Source organism: Calonectris borealis, chromosome 3 (genome assembly GCF_964195595.1).
Source record: "Calonectris borealis chromosome 3, bCalBor7.hap1.2, whole genome shotgun sequence".
Taxonomy (NCBI): Eukaryota; Metazoa; Chordata; class Aves; order Procellariiformes; family Procellariidae; genus Calonectris; species Calonectris borealis.
The window spans coordinates 79,856,567-79,876,351 of NC_134314.1; the positions used below are offsets into that span (position 1 = coordinate 79,856,567).

General features: G+C 41.2%; 1 protein-coding gene across 1 annotated transcript; it reads left to right on the forward strand.

Annotated features, from left to right (window-relative positions):
* Positions 1–203: 203 nt before the first annotated feature.
* CCR6 (C-C motif chemokine receptor 6) lies at positions 204–17,642 on the forward strand. Its single transcript, XM_075147914.1, is given in 6 exon segments — positions 204–244; positions 3,527–3,567; positions 7,127–7,247; positions 10,505–10,602; positions 13,709–13,785; positions 14,673–17,642. Coding segments are annotated over 6 exon segments (1,464 nt in total). The 3' UTR covers positions 15,759–17,642.
* The last annotated feature ends 2,143 nt before the right edge of the window (positions 17,643–19,785 follow it).

Below are 19,785 nucleotides of genomic sequence, written 5' to 3' on the forward strand. Positions count from 1 at the left end.
CAGTAGGTTGCTGTTTGAACTTGGACATGAGGAACACAGCCCGTTGTGGAGCTGGGTGATGAAGATATCCTCAGAGACCTGGCTTGGCAGTGAATGCATTCTTGACGTCAATGTAACAGAAACCTCTTTCTGTTGGACAGGCATAAGGGGGCTCCTGAAGGATGGGCTCCTCTGTGTGCCAGCTGCAGCAGGGCAACCCAGGCATGACTGGCACACACAACACATCGTGTCCTGCCAGGAAAATGTGAGGTCAGGGTGAGGCTTAGGGGATCCTTTCCAGACTTCACACGTCACTGTGGGTTAGTGTGGACAAACCTCACCTTCCCTCTTGGTTGCGGATGGGAATGACAATTCTCGCCAAGGAGAACTCTTTTTCCACAAGCAGAGGGAGGGGAGGCAAGCTAGACTCAACTCTATGTAGGATCAAGGTCTAGGCTCTTCTGCTGGCTTTCACCTGACCCCTGAAGGAGTCAGTTCTGTTTGCTAAACAAGGGAGAAATTCCTCATCTGAAAAAGAAAAAAACAAACCAACAAAGAAAGAGAATGATCAGTTTTCTGTTGCTTTGGCAAGCTAAGTCAGCCACCTGGAAAGAAAGGCAAGTGCCAGAGCCTAGGAGAAGGTAGGGGACTGCTGCCTGTGGCAGCACTGGCTCAACTGTCTTTTGAAACCTGACTGAAAAACACCTTTGGGACTATTTACATATTTAGAAGTAGGCAGAGGTCTAAACGCCTCACTAGACTGAGGCCTTCCCTGATTCAGAAGGGACTGAAGAGTCAGTGCTGCAATGTTAAATGAAATGCAGTGGTTAGCAGTGGGTGTGTTGACCTTGTGCCTTCACTTTACACTAATGTTGAGAAGTCAAGGAACGGATTACACAAACTTCATGTAACCAACATTGATTTGAGAAACCGATTACAGTTTTGGATTCTGGCTTTGTATATTTGATATGAAAAGGTAGTCTGCTAAATGGTTCTTGTGACGTGTGCCTTGAGAGTTAGGGCACTTAGTCCCGGCACTTAGGACTGAACAGGGAGCAGATATGCTTGAGATGAACAAAAGGTGCAGAGGAGCCGCATTGCTGCCGTGATGGCTGCTAGCAGGTAGAAGGAAATGACCAGCTGGGCCAGGTCTCATTTCAGCATTTCAGCTAGCAATGGTCAGAGGTATTTTGGGAGAAACTAAGCGTTGAAATAGGAAAAGGAATATTGTGCTTGTGAAGTAATGAAAGAACAAGACTGCTGGCCCAAATATTCCCAGCTGAGGCGTGATCCAAATGCAGACTGGTGAGGTCAGTTGAACTTGGACAGAAAGAATGCTTTGAGGGTGACAGAAAGAAACATATCTGTCAGATGGTCCTCTCTGAAGGGAGGGACTATGCTGGGGCATGTTAAGATCGGTTCCTTCCTGTCCCTCTTTGTAGGAGGAAGCAGATAGAGCCAAGACTGCTTTGCGTGAGGCCACAGAGAGCAGCCATGGGGAGCAGCTGCATATCCTGCTGAGGGTATCCCTGCTAACATCTGGGTGGTGATTCCTGGGATAGGCGCTAAAGCTTCAGGGTAGTGAAAGCCCACTGGGGATGAGTGATGGACCTGTGCAAATTTAGATGTCTGCCAACCCTGGTCAACAAAGTTGTAGGAAGCTGCAGTGAAGCAGGAAGTGGTTAATATTAGCACACTTTCCCAAATCTCAATGGTGGAGGCAACCAAAACATCCTGGGGAGGAGGGAGCACGGGTAGCTATCAGTTGCCAGCTTTCTCAAGTGTGTCCTCACAGACACCCATGCTTTTTCCCTTCAGTAAAGAACATGTCTGTGCTGCACAACACAATCACAGAATCATAGAATAGTTTGGGTTGGAAGAGACCTTTAAAGGTCATCTAGTCCAACCCCCCCTGCAATGAGCCGGGACAATACCATGAAGAGATGAGTAAGGTGCCTGGGCAGGCATCAAAACCAATATCTAACTTGGAAGAAAATAAATGGATCCTTTGGGGGCTGTACTGCATCTGGCACCTGAGCTATCTGGCATAGCTTTCCACTGGGCAAGGAAGATATGCTGAGAGACCTGTTAAAAAATCTTGGGCTTATTGCAGATGGAGAAGTTTCCTTGCCAAGGCCAAAAGCCATAACCAAGTTTCTGGTTTTCCAGCTCTAAGTTCAAATCAATACCAGAATGCCTACATGACTGAATCTGTCCCTTTGTGCTACCAGTGCCACCTGGCAGGAGAATTATACCTGGATATCTGGGCTAATCATCTACTCTTCTTCACTATCCAGCCTGTTGCCCTATAGTATCATTTCAGTAGATTTAGCTGTGCTGCATGGTTCTCCAACATACCTGCCCCACAGCGTTATCAGGTGCCTGTCTTAGTGCGGGTTAGATTATATTTATGGAAACAAACTCATCATCTCTCAAGAATGGGATGTAAGGACATGCTTGCATTCTCTGTGCAGCACAAAATTAATCAACAGCAGTTGCCAACTTGCTGCTCCTGTGAGCAAATGATCAGTAATGTGCCTCCTGTTACTTCTTTAGTTTCTTTTATTTTCTTTTCTTTTACCACTTCTATAATCACAGTGGAAAAATCAATTTTATCAAAGCACTAACCACCAGTAAGTGACTGCATGCGTGAAGACCTAGAGATCAAACGATAACAGCAGTTGCCCACTCTTAGAAGGGAAGTGAAAGGTGAACTATTTGCTGCAATATGAATTCAGAGAGCTGTGTTAGCTAGCGTGCACAGCAGAGGATCCTGTGTCAGCAACTGCTCTCCCTGTCATCTGCTTGGCACAGCATCCCAGTGTGCATTTACTTTCCCTCCTAATCCACACGGAAATTCATGGGCACACTCAAGTCTCTAAAGGGACTGAGGTACCTAGCTTCTGTTGACTGCAGTAAGAGTTGAGTGCCCAGTACATTTAAAGCTTATTAAAAGCAGAATGATTTAAACATGTGCTTGATTATCTCACTGATCCACATCTGACCACAGAGAGGATCTGTGATTAGGACACAACCTCCTTCCTATACCAGTCTGCAAAAGTGGCATCTCAGTGGTGACTGTTTAGGAACAGTAATTCCTGCTGCGCAGAAGACCTGGAAGGAGATTTTCCTCCTTGCAGAGCAATCTCTTGTGGGAGTTTTAATCTGGGTTGCCTCAGATCATTGGTGTGGTTAGTGGTTACAGCCTGCACTACGGTGTAGAAGTAAAATTGTCATTGTCATTGTCTCATTGAAGTGGCCAGCCAACCCATCCAATTTGTCTTTACGATTGGGAAAATCACAGCCCATGAGCTGAAAAGCACATGCTGCATCTTGGTCCACACAGGAGGAAAGAAGTCTTCTTTAAGCTGTATCCAGCCAACGCAGGGACTGCATATTGTGCAGACACAATTTCAAATTTCATTTTTCCATTTCAGTATTTGTGGTTTTAGGTGGGAGCCAGGATCCCAGAAGCCTTAAAATTGCCATACTAAACAACCAATTGCATCATTAGATATATAAGCACCTTTTGAACTCTATCTTTTAGCTCTTACTCAGGCCATGAAGGCCACTGCTGTGGAAAGAGAGGTGAGTAGGGCATTCCATGGTGTGGGTCTCTTGTAAAAACAGTCATATAGAAAAAGTACAACTCTAAAAAGAAATCAGGTCAATGAATTCAATGTAGTCAGGTTGAAATGTCAGTGCTTGGGAGTATAGACTGATGACAGGCTTTGAGAAACTACTTTGGTGGTTATTTCAACGAGACACGAAACAGAGAGTCAGTGACTGAGTACGAAAGAAAAAAAACATTACCACAACAGGTATGGTCTGACTACAGCATCAAAAACATAGAAATTATGTCAGTGACTGCATATTTAACTCTGTTTGTCTCTTTGTCTTGTGTTTGCAACATTTCTGATACAGAAACTCACTTGTCCTCTACAGCCTGATGTAAATTAGTCATACATTGGCAGGCAATTCAGCAGAACTTTCTTGCAGGGGACCATTTACTTCAGAAGGTAGCAGTTATTTGGAAATACTTTGCAATATTTTGTCGTCTTTGTAGTGATACATTTCATTAAAAAAAAATTAGATCCACCTTAGCAAGAATCTGGTTTTAAGCCTTTCAGTTAGCTGCTATGTTAAGCTTGGTCTCATAATGACATATTGTGTAAGTGTTGCAGTAACATGGGCTTGGTTTCATGGATTCTTTGACCCAGATGGGATCAAAGAATGTTGTAACAGGTAGTTCTGATGTGTAAATCTCCACTAGGCAGGGGAGACACAGGAATGAAGCCACTTTCCCCCTCCATGACCTCAGAAAGGACATTTACAATGAAAGCAATCTCTTCCCACTGAGGAAAAGAAAATGTCTGGGTGATGCACAGCTGTATGCAAAGCATTGTGCTGGCGGTGGAGAATAAGAGACTGGGACTCCTGTTAAACTTTCTTCCTTGGGATTTCAGTAACAAACATATATTTTCTGGTCCATATAACAGTTTCTTGTGGGCAGAGAAGGTAGATAGGTGAGATTACGAGCACCTGGCATCTTCATTCAGTTGCCCCTTGGCAATACAAGGATTGTATCATTATGTTCGTCACTTTAAAGGTTCATTACTTCTGGCATAACCTTGGGAGATGCTTTCACCAGAAACGGTTCTTAAACCTCTTTGAGATAAGCAGTTGAAGGACAATAGTAGGAAACAGACCAAATACAACATAATTCAGGTAAAAGTTCTTAAATTAAAGGAGTATAACTGATAGGAATTTGTCTGCTCAAATTGTTTAACAGAAAAAAGCATGATTTCAATAAACCAGATTTTTCCTTCAGAATGCCTTTAGCTATCCCAGAAATATTTTGATGAAAAATTGAAATGTGTTAATTGGACAATGCTGCTCTTAAGTCTCATGAGAGTTCATAAAAATACCAAGGCATTTTGAGAGTTGTTGTTCCTTATGAATTCCAATCCTTTTCCTGTCTAGGCTTCTGTGAGACCTTAGACCATGGAATGACATTACTCATTGCCTACTTTCTCTATACAAAGCTAGGAAATGTAGTCTGATTGGTAAGCTCAGGCTACAAAAGAGAATAAAAGCACAAACAACTGTATAATAACTCACCTGTGCATCTTGGTACTTTTTGTAAACTGGCATTTTTGCTATGCAAACTTCCATCAAAAATGCAACAATTTTTTTTTAAAACTTTTGTTTTCATCAACATTTTCTCCAAGAAAATAAAATATTTTTAACCAGCTTTTCTGAAGTCAGTGACTATCAACGGGAGGATACATTTACTGCTCTTTATGCTTCTTTCTGGAAGCCAGGCCAGCTAGGAGCTAGGCTGGTTCTAAGAAGTGATGCTGCAGTGAAGCAGAGGAGTGCTCTGAGTATGACTGTGCTCCTCCTTCAGAAATTCCATGTTTAATCTGAGACAAAATAACTTCTGAATCTTTACCATTTTCACATGACCAGCAAACTGTTTCCCATCAATGTTTTTTAGTCTCCCTCCGTTTTCAAATTAAATAGCAAGTGCAGTAGTGGAAGAAAACCGATGGGTTGTGAGGTTTTACAAATGCAATTGTATGTCTTGGGTTAGGGGCGAGAGCTAAACACTGATTATGCAGTCCCTCTCCTTCCCAAGTGCTCTGTTTACAACCTGTCGTGGTTTAACCCCAGCCAGCAAAAATAAACGCCACGCAGCCGCTCGATCACCCCCCCCCGGTGGGATGGGGGAGAGAATTGGGAGGGCACAAGTAGGAAAGCTCCCGGGTTCAGATAAAAACAGTTTAATAATTGAAATAAAACTAAGTAGAACAGTAATAATAACAGTGAGAACAACAACAATAACAGAATACACAAAGCAGGCAATGCACAACAGAACCGACCGCCGACCGCGTGTCACGAACCGGGGGGCGAGCCCCCCACACACCTGGTTTTTATACTGAGCGTGATGTCACATGGTATAGAATACCCCATTGGCCAGCTGGGTCCACCACCCCGGCTGTGCTCCCCCCTCCCGGTGCAAGCATCACCCAGCAACAGCCAAAGCATCAATGGGCCATCAACGCTCCTTTCACACCGAACCCAAAACACAGCACACCCCCCAGGCTACTGGGAAGAAAGTTAACCCTGTCCCAGCTGGAACCAGGACACAACCTTTGCCCATTTAATCTCCTGAGCCCTATTTGCTCCCGTGGCAAAAACCCTGTAGAAGGCCTTAGGAGGGCTCTGTCTTCTCTAAGTGGTTTGACAGAGGTGATCAAGTAATTAAAACATTGACGGATGTCAGTCAATGTGGGACAGATGTCAGTGCTGGGATCATATTATTTCAGCCCCTGACACCTCATAATGCCTGAGGAGGGCTGCGTCTGACATGAGAGGGTAGACGGAATCAGGTGGGAGTAAGGCTGAAAATGTGAACAAAAAAGATCAAAAGGGAAGCAAGTGAGTGGTTCTACAAAATGGAATGCTGGAGAGCAATTATGAAGATAACAAGAGATGGAAATAAGAGTAATCTAGAAAAGCTGAACAAAGACAGAGGAAGAAATAGGGAGAACAAAAAACTAAATACAGAAATACCAAAACCAGAAAAAGCATGTTTGACAGGGAGTGAAAAGTCAGATGCAAACAAAAGAAGGAAAGTTTGAAAGAATTAATGAGAAAAAATATTTTGACAATAAAAGATGGTAATGTTAAAAAAATTAAATAAATAATATAAACAACCTGAATGTAAATATGTAGTTTACATTTTGTAGTCCAAAAGAATGATGGAGAGACCAGAATCTCAGCTGATGGCTAGTTTTTTGAATCAGATTAGGCTGATCTAGATTTAACTGAATGAACATTAAAGCAGGATAGAAAGCATGGGGTGTGTGTTTTGCCTTTCTTTTAGAATTAAAAAACCCCAACATCCTGAGTCATTCCAGAAGAAACATGTTGATTCTGGAATAACTCAGATGGTGGTTTTGTTTTCCTTATCTTTCAATATTTGCTTTCCTTAATTAGTAGTGGCAGGAAACTAACATGTGGTGAGATTTGACAAACCACAACAACCATATTAGCTAAACGAGAGTAGATTTCCTTTCAGAGCTCTAACATATGAGCAAAAACTAACTACATGTGGGGGCTTCATTTGCATAACATGCAGATGTTCAAATAGTTGCATTAAAAAGAAAAAACCTTTTCCACTGCGTGAAGGTGAAGCAGAAAGTCTGCAAGGAAGGCTGGCTGGGCTTTGTAACTGGGTCAAAAGAAAATGTGCTGAGAAGGTAAGTTGGACTAGTTATCTTGTATTAACTTTGGCATTCACCTGCATGGTGAATTCTTCACCTTCTGAAAGACCATTATTCATGCTGAATACTGAATATATTGCAGACTGAAAGCACAAGATACATGCACGAGATACATTTAAATTAGAAAACACCTGAATATGGAACAAGATGAACAATAGTTTTTGTAATGGATAAGCTAAAATTCTGATTTGTCTTTTAATTAACCGTTAAAATTCTGATTACCTTGTAATGACTCTCATTCCATGAAACAGTGTGGATATTATTCAGCTGCTTCCCAGGCTAATCTGTTAGTATTCCAAAAGTAGGTTGTTGTCTGAGAGAGATGCTGGAAGCTGTTACTAGCAGCAGGAGTGCTTGTTTGAATATGGACTACAATCATCATGGACTTGGTTGGTGATTTGAAGTCACATCCATTTTTGTAATACAGAGGGAATTTCTACTTCTATTACTCATTATTTGCTGCTTACATGACTGCCATGGTCTAGGTTTGTCTTTGTGTAATGAAGTTTGCTTTGCAAAACCCAGATCCGTCTCTTCAGTCCCAGAGTTATGAGAAAGAAGCACTTAAAAGGCCCACAGTGAAATAGCCTACAATGAAATATCAGCAAATTCCTTTACCAACGTAGAATGTGCTCCTACTCTGACTTTGCTGTTTTTAACAGGATTTGAGCCCGTGTTTCAAAATGTCAGACACTGTGAGCAGGAATCAGTGGTTTGCTTCAGACAGCACTTAAACAGAAAGTGAGTTCTCTGTAAATGGGATCTAGGCTGTCATATATAGCTATGTTATTACAAAAAGTATATGCACCTCAGCTTATCAAGAGTAAATGTACTATTCCTTGGAGCACTTGAGGGACAGGAGATTTAAAAATGGAGCTTGTATTTTCTTTCCAAGAAAGTCCAGAAAATACCTTATGAGCCTCATCTGAAGCCCAAGTCAAGTTAATTAGACAATTTCCATTACTACATTTTGACATGCAAATAACAGCGAGTTAGCAAAACAGTACAAAAATACAGTTACAAAAAAGTAAAAGCCCCTCTTAGCAAAGGTTAAAAGAGTGGCCTGAAAATTTGTGAAGCTTTAGTGATAGAAATTGTTATGAATTATGAAAGAAATAATACAGTGAAAAGTACTTCACTGTTGTGATTAAGGATGTCTCAAAAAATTCACAAGGTCTGGGCACCTTGTCAATCCTCTTAATGTAGAAAACTAAAATACGGTGGAGTTGTTTAGCACCTTCCACCACACCGTTGCTCATGCACCCTCCCTGCTCACACCCCTGCCTCTGTGCGCCCTCTCACACTGACCAACAGCCAAGCCCTCCTTGCTCATCTTCATAGGCCAATTAAAACATAGGTGTCCTTCAGCAACTGCTGCAAGTCACTAAATCTGCACTGTTTCAGACAGTTAAGATACATTGCTGAGCATGGCGGCTGCTAAGAATACAAGAACAGACCAAAGGTCTGTTCAGGTCCTACTTCTGAAGATGGCCAGATGCAGACACGTGGGGAGAAGAACATCTGCCTCATGACTTGTTCTTTGATATCCTTGCAGCTTTCAGGAATCTGTCTTTTGACCATTGCTGCACCCTGGTCCTCTAACTGCAGCTGCTAGTTTGATTTATGATAGAAATTTAAAATGGAGGTAAACTTAATCATCTGCTGCAATTGTTTCGCTTGGCCTTCTACCTTTACCTCTTCTTCTCTGCACTGAAACTCACACATCTACTTTCCTCCATGTAGCTGGATTTTACCAAACTATATTTCAAATGCTCAACTACTTTATGGATTTAACCATAACCTTCCCCAGATCTGTGATGACAGGGAATGGTTTAGTCCAAACAGCAATAAGGAGGGCAATTTAATCTTATAGTGAGCCCATTGAAGTTATTTGAGTCACAATCCAGATAGATTTCACACTTTTTTTCCTTTGTATGCATCAAACAGTAAAGATTGTTTTTCAGCAGTAACAATCAAAACATGCATGCACTGTGTCCACATATGCACACACACACAATGAGACTCGCATTTCAGGGTTTTCAAGTATCTCTGTGTTGTTCTATGCAAATATGTTGGGATTTTGTTATAGCTGAAGTCAAGGTCTTGGATCCTATGAAAATTAGCCATTGAGAAAATGAAATGTGCCTGCTTAAATGATTATAACCATTACAACACGATACTTAAAATCTACCATGTCACATTTTGACACTATGCAGTGTTTTTGTTTCATTCGCTGGGTATGGTTAGTGGAAAGCAGCGCCATACTTAAGCTGTTAGGGAGCCACTGCTATTGTGATATGCTCAGTTTTGAAAAAAAGATGAGCGTGACATCTATCATCCTGCATTTCTTTAAGTCCAGCATTCTATTAATTTAATCATATCTTACAAGGCTGCCTGTATTAATGCCATCTGGTGTCTCTAATGAGATCACAAGCTGCAACTGAATGTTCACACACACAATTTCTAAAATAAATAAGAAGTTTGAAAGGTTTTTTAGCTGTTTTTTTTTTTTCCTGCTAATGCAAATGTCTAAGTTGTCGTCAGAAACTAAGGCCTGGAAAAGAAACATTTATAGCTTTTAAAATTCACAAATCATAAAATGAAATATTTTCATGTCTAGTTCCAACTAACTTTAACAACAGACCTGAACAGCATGCACACAAACAGCAAATGTTTGTGCCAAACAGGCAAATGCAACTGCATTTTTCTTCTTTACCTGGGCATTTGCATATTTTGTGTTAGCAGTTCCGGCAAAACATTTGGATGTTGTGCACCTTGACATACACTGGGTCATTATTTTTTCTTCAGAAGCTATTATTCAATTCAGTAATTAACACTTGTCTCAGTTTTGGAGTTCTACTGTAAGTGATCTTGTTGATTTAAATGATTAATGATTAAACTGCTCATTTGCATGACATTAAGTGCACCCTTTGCAAAAATAAGCCATCATTCAGGATGTATTCTGAGCAGAGTGACAATTAACACCCTACTTCTTATGATTCTAATGCTGGCTTGATTATTTAAAAAATAGTATCATTACATAGGTAGGGTAGCCTAATTAGTAAATGACTTGCCACCAGCTTGCATGTTTCCAGCACAGATAAGGTTAAATATTTTCCTTTACGTAAAAAAAGCAGGTTATTGTTACTGCTTGTCAGGAGGAAGTGGTGATTATTTCAATTTAACTCTGTACCTTTAACTAATGCTGTTATTTCTTGTTTTTCGAATTAAAGTGTTCAGGCTGATGTAAATGTGCTTGAGGCAGCCACAAAAGCATGTAACAGAATCACACATCCTCTTTCACCTGATCTTCAGACAATTTTCAAATCTGGTAAGTACTAAAATAAAATAGGTAATCTATAATGTATGTATGTGTAATAAATGTGTTAAACCGAACACATGAGTAGGAGTATATTTACAATGGCGGGCAATGCTTAAAAAATGCTTATTAATTCCCTCCAAGTACTGAGAATTTTTTTCCTTATCGAAATCTGTCTTTTTCCTGAGGTCTTTCTTTATCCATTGTCTTTTGCTTGTTTAATTCAAATAATGTATTCATATTTAAGATTGTAATTTAGTCTTACTTTTGAGTACTCACATATTGCTTTCATAGTGAAAAGAAATACAATAACGTGGATAAAGTGGAAAAATAGTAAGCTAAAAAATGCAAGGCTTACATATTTAATATTCAGAACATAAGTATGTTTGTGTGCACATGCATAGACATGTGCCCATATGTAGTATATAAACAATGTTAGAACACACACACCCCCTTATATATAAGGAAATTAATTTTTTGTAATTACCTAATACATTAATGCTAAGTAAAGCCATAAATCGGTAGATTATAAATTATAAAGGTGCCCATTGAAAGACTGTTAGAAAGATTTAACCTGAAATGAAAATTGTGTTTATAGGAGTTCTGATTTAACTGCCTTTGCAGCCAATGCATCTTCTTAATAACTTCAGTGAATGCTGTTTCAGATTCAGAAAAGGAAATCAGCTCAAGAGATTTAAATCAGGTCCTACATCTGATCTCTGCAATTCTGATTTCAGTCTGAGTCCTTCTCTACTGCTTTCGTAACAATGATCTTCCAGAAGCTTTTGCTGGGCAGTGGAAGTCCTTTTGTGAATAAATGTGTGACTGATGGTGCCCTTGTGAATTCCTGTAGCATCAGGGAGAGTATGCAGCTCTCCCGTGATGAGTAGTTGTTCCCCACAGGCTTTCTGCTGAGCTCTTCTGAGGACTAGAGAGCCCTTCTTCAGTGCTAATCTGAAGACATCTCTTTTCTTAGCCTTCCTTGCAGGGAAACACCCATGCTCCCCTTCTTCTAAATGCCTTCACCCTGTCTTCTTCCTCCTACACGTTATACTAACGTTTGAGAGTGGCTTTTTCTAAGTGGAATGAAGAGTGACTGTTTTATAGAGAATATATGCTGTCAGGATCTCTTTATATATTTTAACCATGCATGTCCTAGAAAGATATGAATGACAGATACCTAGAAAGGTATTTTTCTTGTAACAATAAAATAACAGTTTCTAAAATAATAACCTAGACAGGTACCCCTTTAGTGCTCTCTAACTGAAGTTGCAACCAAGGGCAAAGGGTAATAGAAACACCAAGCAAGGTCATGAGTGTCTGGCTGGCTGGGGTCAGAGGAGGGTAAAGCAACAGATGGAGACTAGAGTTGCGCAAAGATGGGCTAGGGACTACAGTCCCAGATGAATTGCACAACTTACCTGCTTGCCTTATACATCTTTGCACTTCTGAGAGACACTTTAACTTGTTTAAAGCTTGCTTCAGAAGGTGTTCAAGCGCTTTCAGGCTGTCATATTGCTGCAGTTTCTAAAGATCATCTTTGAAAAGCCAGCAGAAAAAGTTGGAGAGGGGGTTAAAGACTTATTTAAAGGGCAGGAAAGCCAGGGGAGCTGTGATGCTTAAGCAACATCATATAGCATGGGTCTTTACCCATCTGCAGCCCTCTGTCATGAGCCAGCCTCCCCACATGAGTCATATAGAGTCTCATCCTCATTATGCTTTTGGAGAGTGTTCAGTCCTTTCCCTCCCCCAACTTCCCAGTTATATCTGGACTGCATCTGCCCCACTTTTACAGATTATCTGTCTCTCTCTCTTTCAAAATTCAGGTAATTCCCAAACAGGAAGGATTTGTTTATCTAGACTTAAAGTTGACCCATGCGCACTTCCTAATTAGCAGCACAACTAACAAAAAGCAGAGAAACTCTAGACGAAACTGCCATTCACAGCCTTAGCAAATATGGGACTTCATGTCATCCAGTCCCTGCAATTACTGCATTGCTGGTATGTGCCGTTCTCACAGAGCAGCTAATGGAAAGAAGGGAAGGTCTGAACTCATGCAAGGGAATGCTGAGGAACTAAATCTCCTGCTCGTGGTGTGTGAGGTTAAATAAGTCATTTAAGCCCCGTTTTGCGCATGTGGCCACCGATGGCATGTTCCCCATTTTATTTACCTGTGACTTTAGACTCTGTGGTCTGATTTGCAGAAGTCTGAGTCTTGCTGCAGCCAGAGTCAACGGATTTAATCGTTTACATAACTAAAGTCCTCCATAATGCTAAGCACTCTTAAAAGTGATGTTGGGGGGAACAGGTGTCTCAAACTGAACATCTTGAGTGGATACTTACTGTAATGACTCAGTGCTCACGTTCCTTTCCTGTAAAATAAAGGTAGTAATACCTCCTCACCACAGGCTGTGGTGCAAATTAATTAACTACCCTTTGTAAAATACTTAGGTATCACAGTGATAAAGAAAATAAATTATTTTCATAGAGTGCAGTCTATAACACGAAGATCTGCGCACTGAACAAAGTGCTCAGTCTGTTCATATGTTGTGTACTATCCTTCGCACTATAAGAAGGAATTATCCTGGCCCTCTTAATTTACCTCACTAGTGTAATAAAAAAGGGCAAGTAGTGTGAGGTTAAAAGTGCTGAGACACACTGATAAAATGCCAGAGTAAAAAAAAAAAGTTAAAGTGTCGTATTACTGTTATGGAGTATATGAAGGTAGTGCTGTTTATTTGTTCCATATTTCCCTCAAGACACAGATTGCCATTGTCATACAGAATTTCTGAAAGTAAAATTTAATTTACTCTAATTTCTTCTAATGCAAAGTCAGTGTGAAGTATTCTCAGTGTCTCATATTCTCATATATCATTTATTAGCTCTATGAATAAACATTCCATCCATTCTTAATGATACTGATACAAATCCACTTTCCACAACTGCACATTGTGCTCCAGAGGTGTGTGATTTGTTTAGGTGCTCCTGTGTATTATTGATATAGCTGAAGTGACGAGATTCTCTTTTCAATAAATGTATTATTTCCAATTGTGTTTTTCTACTTGTTCACATTTCTTGTGCTGGTTTCCCAATCCAATCTACTTTATTTTCTTTTCAGAAATCCTTGGGAAAGCATTTTGAAGTTCTTCTCAACATATTTTTCTTTCTGAGAAGTGTACTGCCAAAATGAATTTTGTAAGTACTTTATTGATAATCTATATTAGTACCTCAATAAAGCAATGAATCTGGAAGTCCCAGCTCTTTGAGGCTGCTGGTCCGAATGCCCCAATCTCAGGAGTGATTAGCTGAAGAGATGTTTCTGACAGCAGAGTTCGCTGTCAAAGCACACTGTTTATTGGGTTTGTGCTCTCCTAATGTAACTACAGGTTTAGTGTCTGTGGTGCAAGTAACTGTGTCTCAGGCTAGCCGCCCTGGATTGCCTGTCTAGCTGAGTGGCGAGAAGTAATCATTTTTGAGCTCGATTTAGCCAAGCTATGTTAGTATGAAATGTATAACATGCTAGAAAGGCCTGTTCCCCTCCCTTGACGGTAAAGCAGGTCTAGACGTCTACTTCAAATTCAGGCTTTTGCACTGTAGAGTCTTCTGTGATGGCAGACTAATCCTTTCTGCGTAATGTATTTAAAGATGGAATCCTTTGGGCCATCCAAAAAGATTATCTCCATGTTCATATTTTAATTAAGATTTTATGGAATTCTCTAGTTATTTCTCACAAGTCTCCTCTGCAGTGTTAAATACACTTGTAATTGGGGTGTGTGGTGGGTGGAAACAGTGTAAAACATGTAGCGTTGGAGGAAACAACAGTGCTGTTGACTATCTTGAGGTTAGTTTGATGCAGACTTGAAGCTGAGACGTGGGAAGGACTGGACAGAAGTATTACAGTTATTGTAAGGGAAATGTCACTTACATTTCAAATCAGCAAGCCATATAATACTTGTGTAGTAATTTTCGAAAGGTTTCCGAAGTACCTTGTATTTGTATGACTTTGTTATCTATCATCTTTCTGCTATATAGAAATTAGAAATTAAGACCTATGCGTTAACTGGTGATCTTCTTTTTTACAGGCAGAGACTCGTACCACAGATTATCCATATTATTCAGACTATGCTTCTCTAATCACACAACCTTGTTCTAAGTTGGAAGTCAGGAACTTCACAAAAGCATTTCTGCCAGTTGCGTATTCGTTGATTTGTATCATCGGCCTAGTGGGTAACATCTTTGTAGTGATGACCTTTGCTTTATATGAAAGAACCAAGTCCATGACGGATGTGTACCTCCTCAACATGGCCATAGCAGACATACTGTTTGTTCTCACTCTCCCACTGTGGGCAGTGAATTATGCTGCTGACAACTGGATTTTTGGTGATTTCATTTGCAAAATGACCAGAGGTATCTATGCAATCAACTTCAGCTGTGGCATGCTGCTTTTGGCCTTTATCAGCGTGGACCGGTACATTGCTATTGTACAGGCAACAAAGTCATTTAAACTCAGGGCAAGAACGCTTGCATATAGTAAACTCATTTGTTTGGTCGTGTGGGTATCATCAATTTTAATCTCTAGTTCCTCTTTTCTATATAGTGAAAGTTACAGCTTCTCCACCAATGAAACCAAAGAGATTTGCGATCACAGATTTGACAGAATGTCTGAAAGCACGATGCTGAAATCACTGCTGCTGTGTCTACAAATTGGATTTGGATTTTTTATACCTTTGATATTCATGATTTTTTGTTATACGTTCATTGTCAAATCCTTGCAACAAGCTCAGAATTCCAAAAGAAACAAAGCAATCCGTGTGATCGTATTAATTGTAGCTGTTTTCCTAGTTTGCCAGGTACCTTATAACATCGTTCTTCTCGTGACAGCTGTAAATATGGGCAAGATAGACAAATCTTGTGACAATGACAAGATAATGGCCTATGCGAAATACACCACTGAAGCCATAGCATTTTTACACTGTTGTGTGAACCCTGTGCTCTATGCATTTATTGGAGTGAAGTTCAGAAGTTATTTTGTGAAGATAATGAAGGACCTATGGTGCATGAGATACAAGAAATACAATAAACGTAGTTCAAGGACAAACTCTGATATTTATCATTCAAGACAGACTAGTGAAATTCTGACCGACAATGCATCTTCTTTTACTATATAATACAATTTGAACAACATTATTACTGAAGGACTCTTCTCACCGAGCAACCCAAACCAGTGGCACTGTGCCTGTGACAGCAAGTCGTTTGGGTTTCTCTGCAGCTCTAAGGGACCTCCCACGATCTACACTCCCTTCAGGAAAAGAATTAAGATAAAAGAATAACACTGTCCTATGGAAAACCAAAATCTTATTCACCTCTCTTAACATTCACGCTCTTCTAAAGTGCATTCCTTAGAATTAACAGGAAAGTGAAGTTTACAGAGGAACCCTTCTTGTTTTCTAAGGAAAAATTGCATCTCATCTGTCCTACATCACTGAAATATCCCAAAAGAACTAAGCAAATGAATCAGGTTATGTGCAGGCTCATTCTACTCACATTTATGTTGTTTCTGTTAATTACTTCTACCTGGAAATTCTATTTAAGTGTAGGTCTCCACTGTGCTTTTGTTGCAGACAGGTCACTGTGATAATACAAACCTAAAGAGATGGCATTTTGAGCAAAGCACGGCAAAGTAAGCAAACAGAGAAATGAAGAAACAGGCTCAAGGCTGCTGGCATAGCTGGGCTTAGGTGTTAGGTCTTATAAATCTTTGCCCAGTTCTACACTCCACCTGCTCATCGGGAGTTGCTTTCACCAAAGCTGAGGCTGGTCAAAGCCAACAGTGACATGTCTACTAAAGAGAATACTAGAAAAAAAGAAAATTATTAATTAAAGAGAATACTGAAATATCCACAGAAATGTTTTCTGACATCTCCTGAGATTATCTTTTGAATAGAGAACAGAGCTTTGCTTGAGAGGTTCTTCTCTTCATTTGGCACAGGATTCAGGTGCTAGAATCCATCAAAGCTGATCATCTGGTGAATGTGTCTTTGTGAAAGGTTGTTTCTTTCTAGCTGAAATTCACACTCCATTTTTTAGAAGGCAACAAACTGTACAGAACTGCAATTATTCCAGCCCTTTTTGTTGGAACTTGATTGGTGACAAAACACGATGCATTTCTTGGTATTTAGCTACCATTAGCAAAGTTTCCTTAGGAATGGATTTAGTAGCACAAATATGCATATATGAATTTTACTCTATTAGCTTCAGAAATTATTAAGGACTATATCTAAAAAGAAGACCAGAATCTGACTTAATCCAGCCAGAATTTTTACTGAGTTAGTCAGCATTTGACTCACTATGAATATAGGAATATTTATATTAAATGCAGTTAGTTTTACCCAGCCATGACTTTTCAGCAAACCCTCAGTGGATCTTCTGCTCATTGAGCGAGCTTCACCACACAGTAACAGTCATGGTGGGATGGCGAGGTAGACAGGAGCAGGAGCTGGAGGGCAGAGGGGCAGGATGGAGGAGGGGAGCAGACTGTTTGCAGTCTGCTGAAGTACCTACCAGTTCTGCTGCAACGTGAGCAGAAGCCATGGCAGTGTCTAGATTTGCTGTTGTGTGGGATTTTACACTCCTATGGCTGTGTAAATTAATGCAATTTGCAGCGTGCTGTTTACCTTGGTTCGTTGTTTTTTTTAAAGTTCACGGCTGGAGAGGCAGTGGAGCTTGGATGACTAACCACATCTTTCCGTGGCAATGCAAAGGGCCAAGAAGGACAGTACAGGAGCTGAAGACCTCTTGAGGAAGGGTGTTGATATGGCAAGACACAAAACTAGTGCTGCCTTGGCGGGTGCAATCTATCCTTGTTTACAGTGCAGTGTGACGTTTTTAAATATCAGTGCCAGGTGTGATAAAGATTGCATATATTTATCATGACTCAATAGGAACTTAGGCAAGAATAAGATACGAAATTATGTAAATGCAGATGCACGCATTTGCTGTATATAGCACTGATGATTTTCTGGAAAAGAATTCAGCAAATAAAAAATGTAACTGAAAAGGAAAAAAACCCTCAGATCTAAGAGTTTCTTGTTACATGTATTGCCTTGAAACATTCTCTTATTCAGTGCAAAATCTCTCATATCTGAACGATGTAGCATCTCTCCCTCAGAGGCTGGGCGAGGGGGTGTGCTCTAGGGCTGGAAGTCCATGACTGAAGACCACCGAGCGCTATGGTGGCTCTTGGGCAGAGCCCCACAAGGCTTGAAAGCATACCCCCACCCTCCTGCCAGCCCGGTTGCCATGCCTGCATTGGTCTTCAGCTGCTGAACAACCCAAACGCTGCCCCAACGGCCGCCGGGGTGGGCTTGGGGGCAAGATGGTGGCCAAGGGGCAGTCGCTGACCCTGTCACTGTCACCGTCCTGCCAGAGGGGGCTGGCTGACAGACCCCGGGCAGAGAGGGAGGGCCCCAGGGTACGCTGAGTGTGCCGTAGTCGTCGTGAAGTGGTTCCTGGCTGAAGGAGCATCCTCCCTCGGGGATGAGGGAGGAGGGGGAAGAGAGCAAAGCTTGGTCCCACAGGCCAGGGCCTCCCCCAGGGAGAGGGGCCCGCCAGGCTGCCTCTTGGGTCGCCAGCCCCTGGTAACTGTGAGGAACCTGGGAAGTTGGAAACGGTGTTGGTGGGACATTTGCCTCCCACGGGAGGCAACTCAGCCTGCTGGCTGCTGTCCTGTGGGAGGGAAGAATGCTCACTGGAAATGAAGACTAGAAAATGTCTCCAGCTGCTCCCCGATTCTTGTGGGTGAGAAGTGTTGCTAAGGGAAGGGGAACACGGTGCATATGTGGGACTGAAACAGTGCTTGGGGTATGAATAGTGATGATGTCAAGGCCTTGCTAAAAATCCCACTTGAGGTACAGCTGAAATCTCGATTGCCATGATTGATCGTCTCTGGGCGGGAAGGGTAGGATGGGCTCTCAAGGGGCTGCTGACCAGGTAGAACTGCAGCTCCAACCTGCGGGGTGCTGGCTTTCTTACTCAAATTTTGAGGGCAACTACAGAATGGAAGTATGGGCAGTTAAAAATTTAATTTACATGCAATACCTTCTTACCATTTTTTGTGAAATCTACCGTAAGGTAAAAGAACAAGACCAGTTCAGAGCAAAAACAGTGGAGGAGGAGAACCCCACTGCTCAATGTTCAGCAGCAGGCAGCTGTAGTGGCAGGCTGGCCAGCGGATGTTGCTGACGGGCCCTCAAATATTCTGTCTTTCCTTTGGTGGTCACGTCAGCAGAACTGACAGGTAAGCTGGGGTTGTTGTTGGGAGTTTAGGGCATGAAGATAGCACAGATTTACAGGGACTTGGGTGTTACTTTCCCTGCTTATGGAGTAATTTTTCAGAGCTTGCTATGGATGGTGCTTTTTACTATTATTTTCATGTTGTGGTAGCTATGCACTACACTGCATAGCAAATACATGGTGAAATTTTCTTTTCTGTTGCGTGTATTCCATCCATTATTTTTGAAGAAAAAAGACTTGTTTTTATATAGGTCCTTGTTCTCTACCATTTTTAAAGAGAGAAGGATACATACTGTGTTGTGTCATGTTGTACACACAGAAGATGCGACTGATAAGCTTCAGGAAAACAACTCATATCTTTCTCCAGCTGGGGGTTGAGTCTGGGTTGTGGTATTGGCTGCATGTACAAGGTCTCTGCTTGTTAGTGGGTTCCATTCTGCTTTTGGTGGCTCCATGGCAGCCCTGCTTGACACTTCCCGTTCAAGCAGTTCAGAAGGAGGTAGGTAATCAGTGCACAGTGTTAAATAAAGGCATAATATCTCAGTGCAGACAGCCTAAAGCTAAATCCGTTTTCTGACACATATCATCCTGAAAAAGGACCTGATTTATTGATCGGCTCCCCATAGAAAGTGGCAACTTTCTTCCCATGGTACTTAAATTTCATGTGCTATCTTTTCTATTTACATATTAATTTTCTTAGAAGAGTGATCACTATAAGCTGGTGAACCTGCAAGAGAGTCACAGTGGACAGATGAGGTCAAAGTCATTTGGGCCTTGCTACTAGCAAACAAAGGCAGAGGAAAGAAAATGAAAATTATATGCAAAGATAGATACCAGTTGGAGATGATAAGTGGAAACTGGAAACAGGAAAAAACAGTCTAGAGAGGAATATTTTGTGATGGA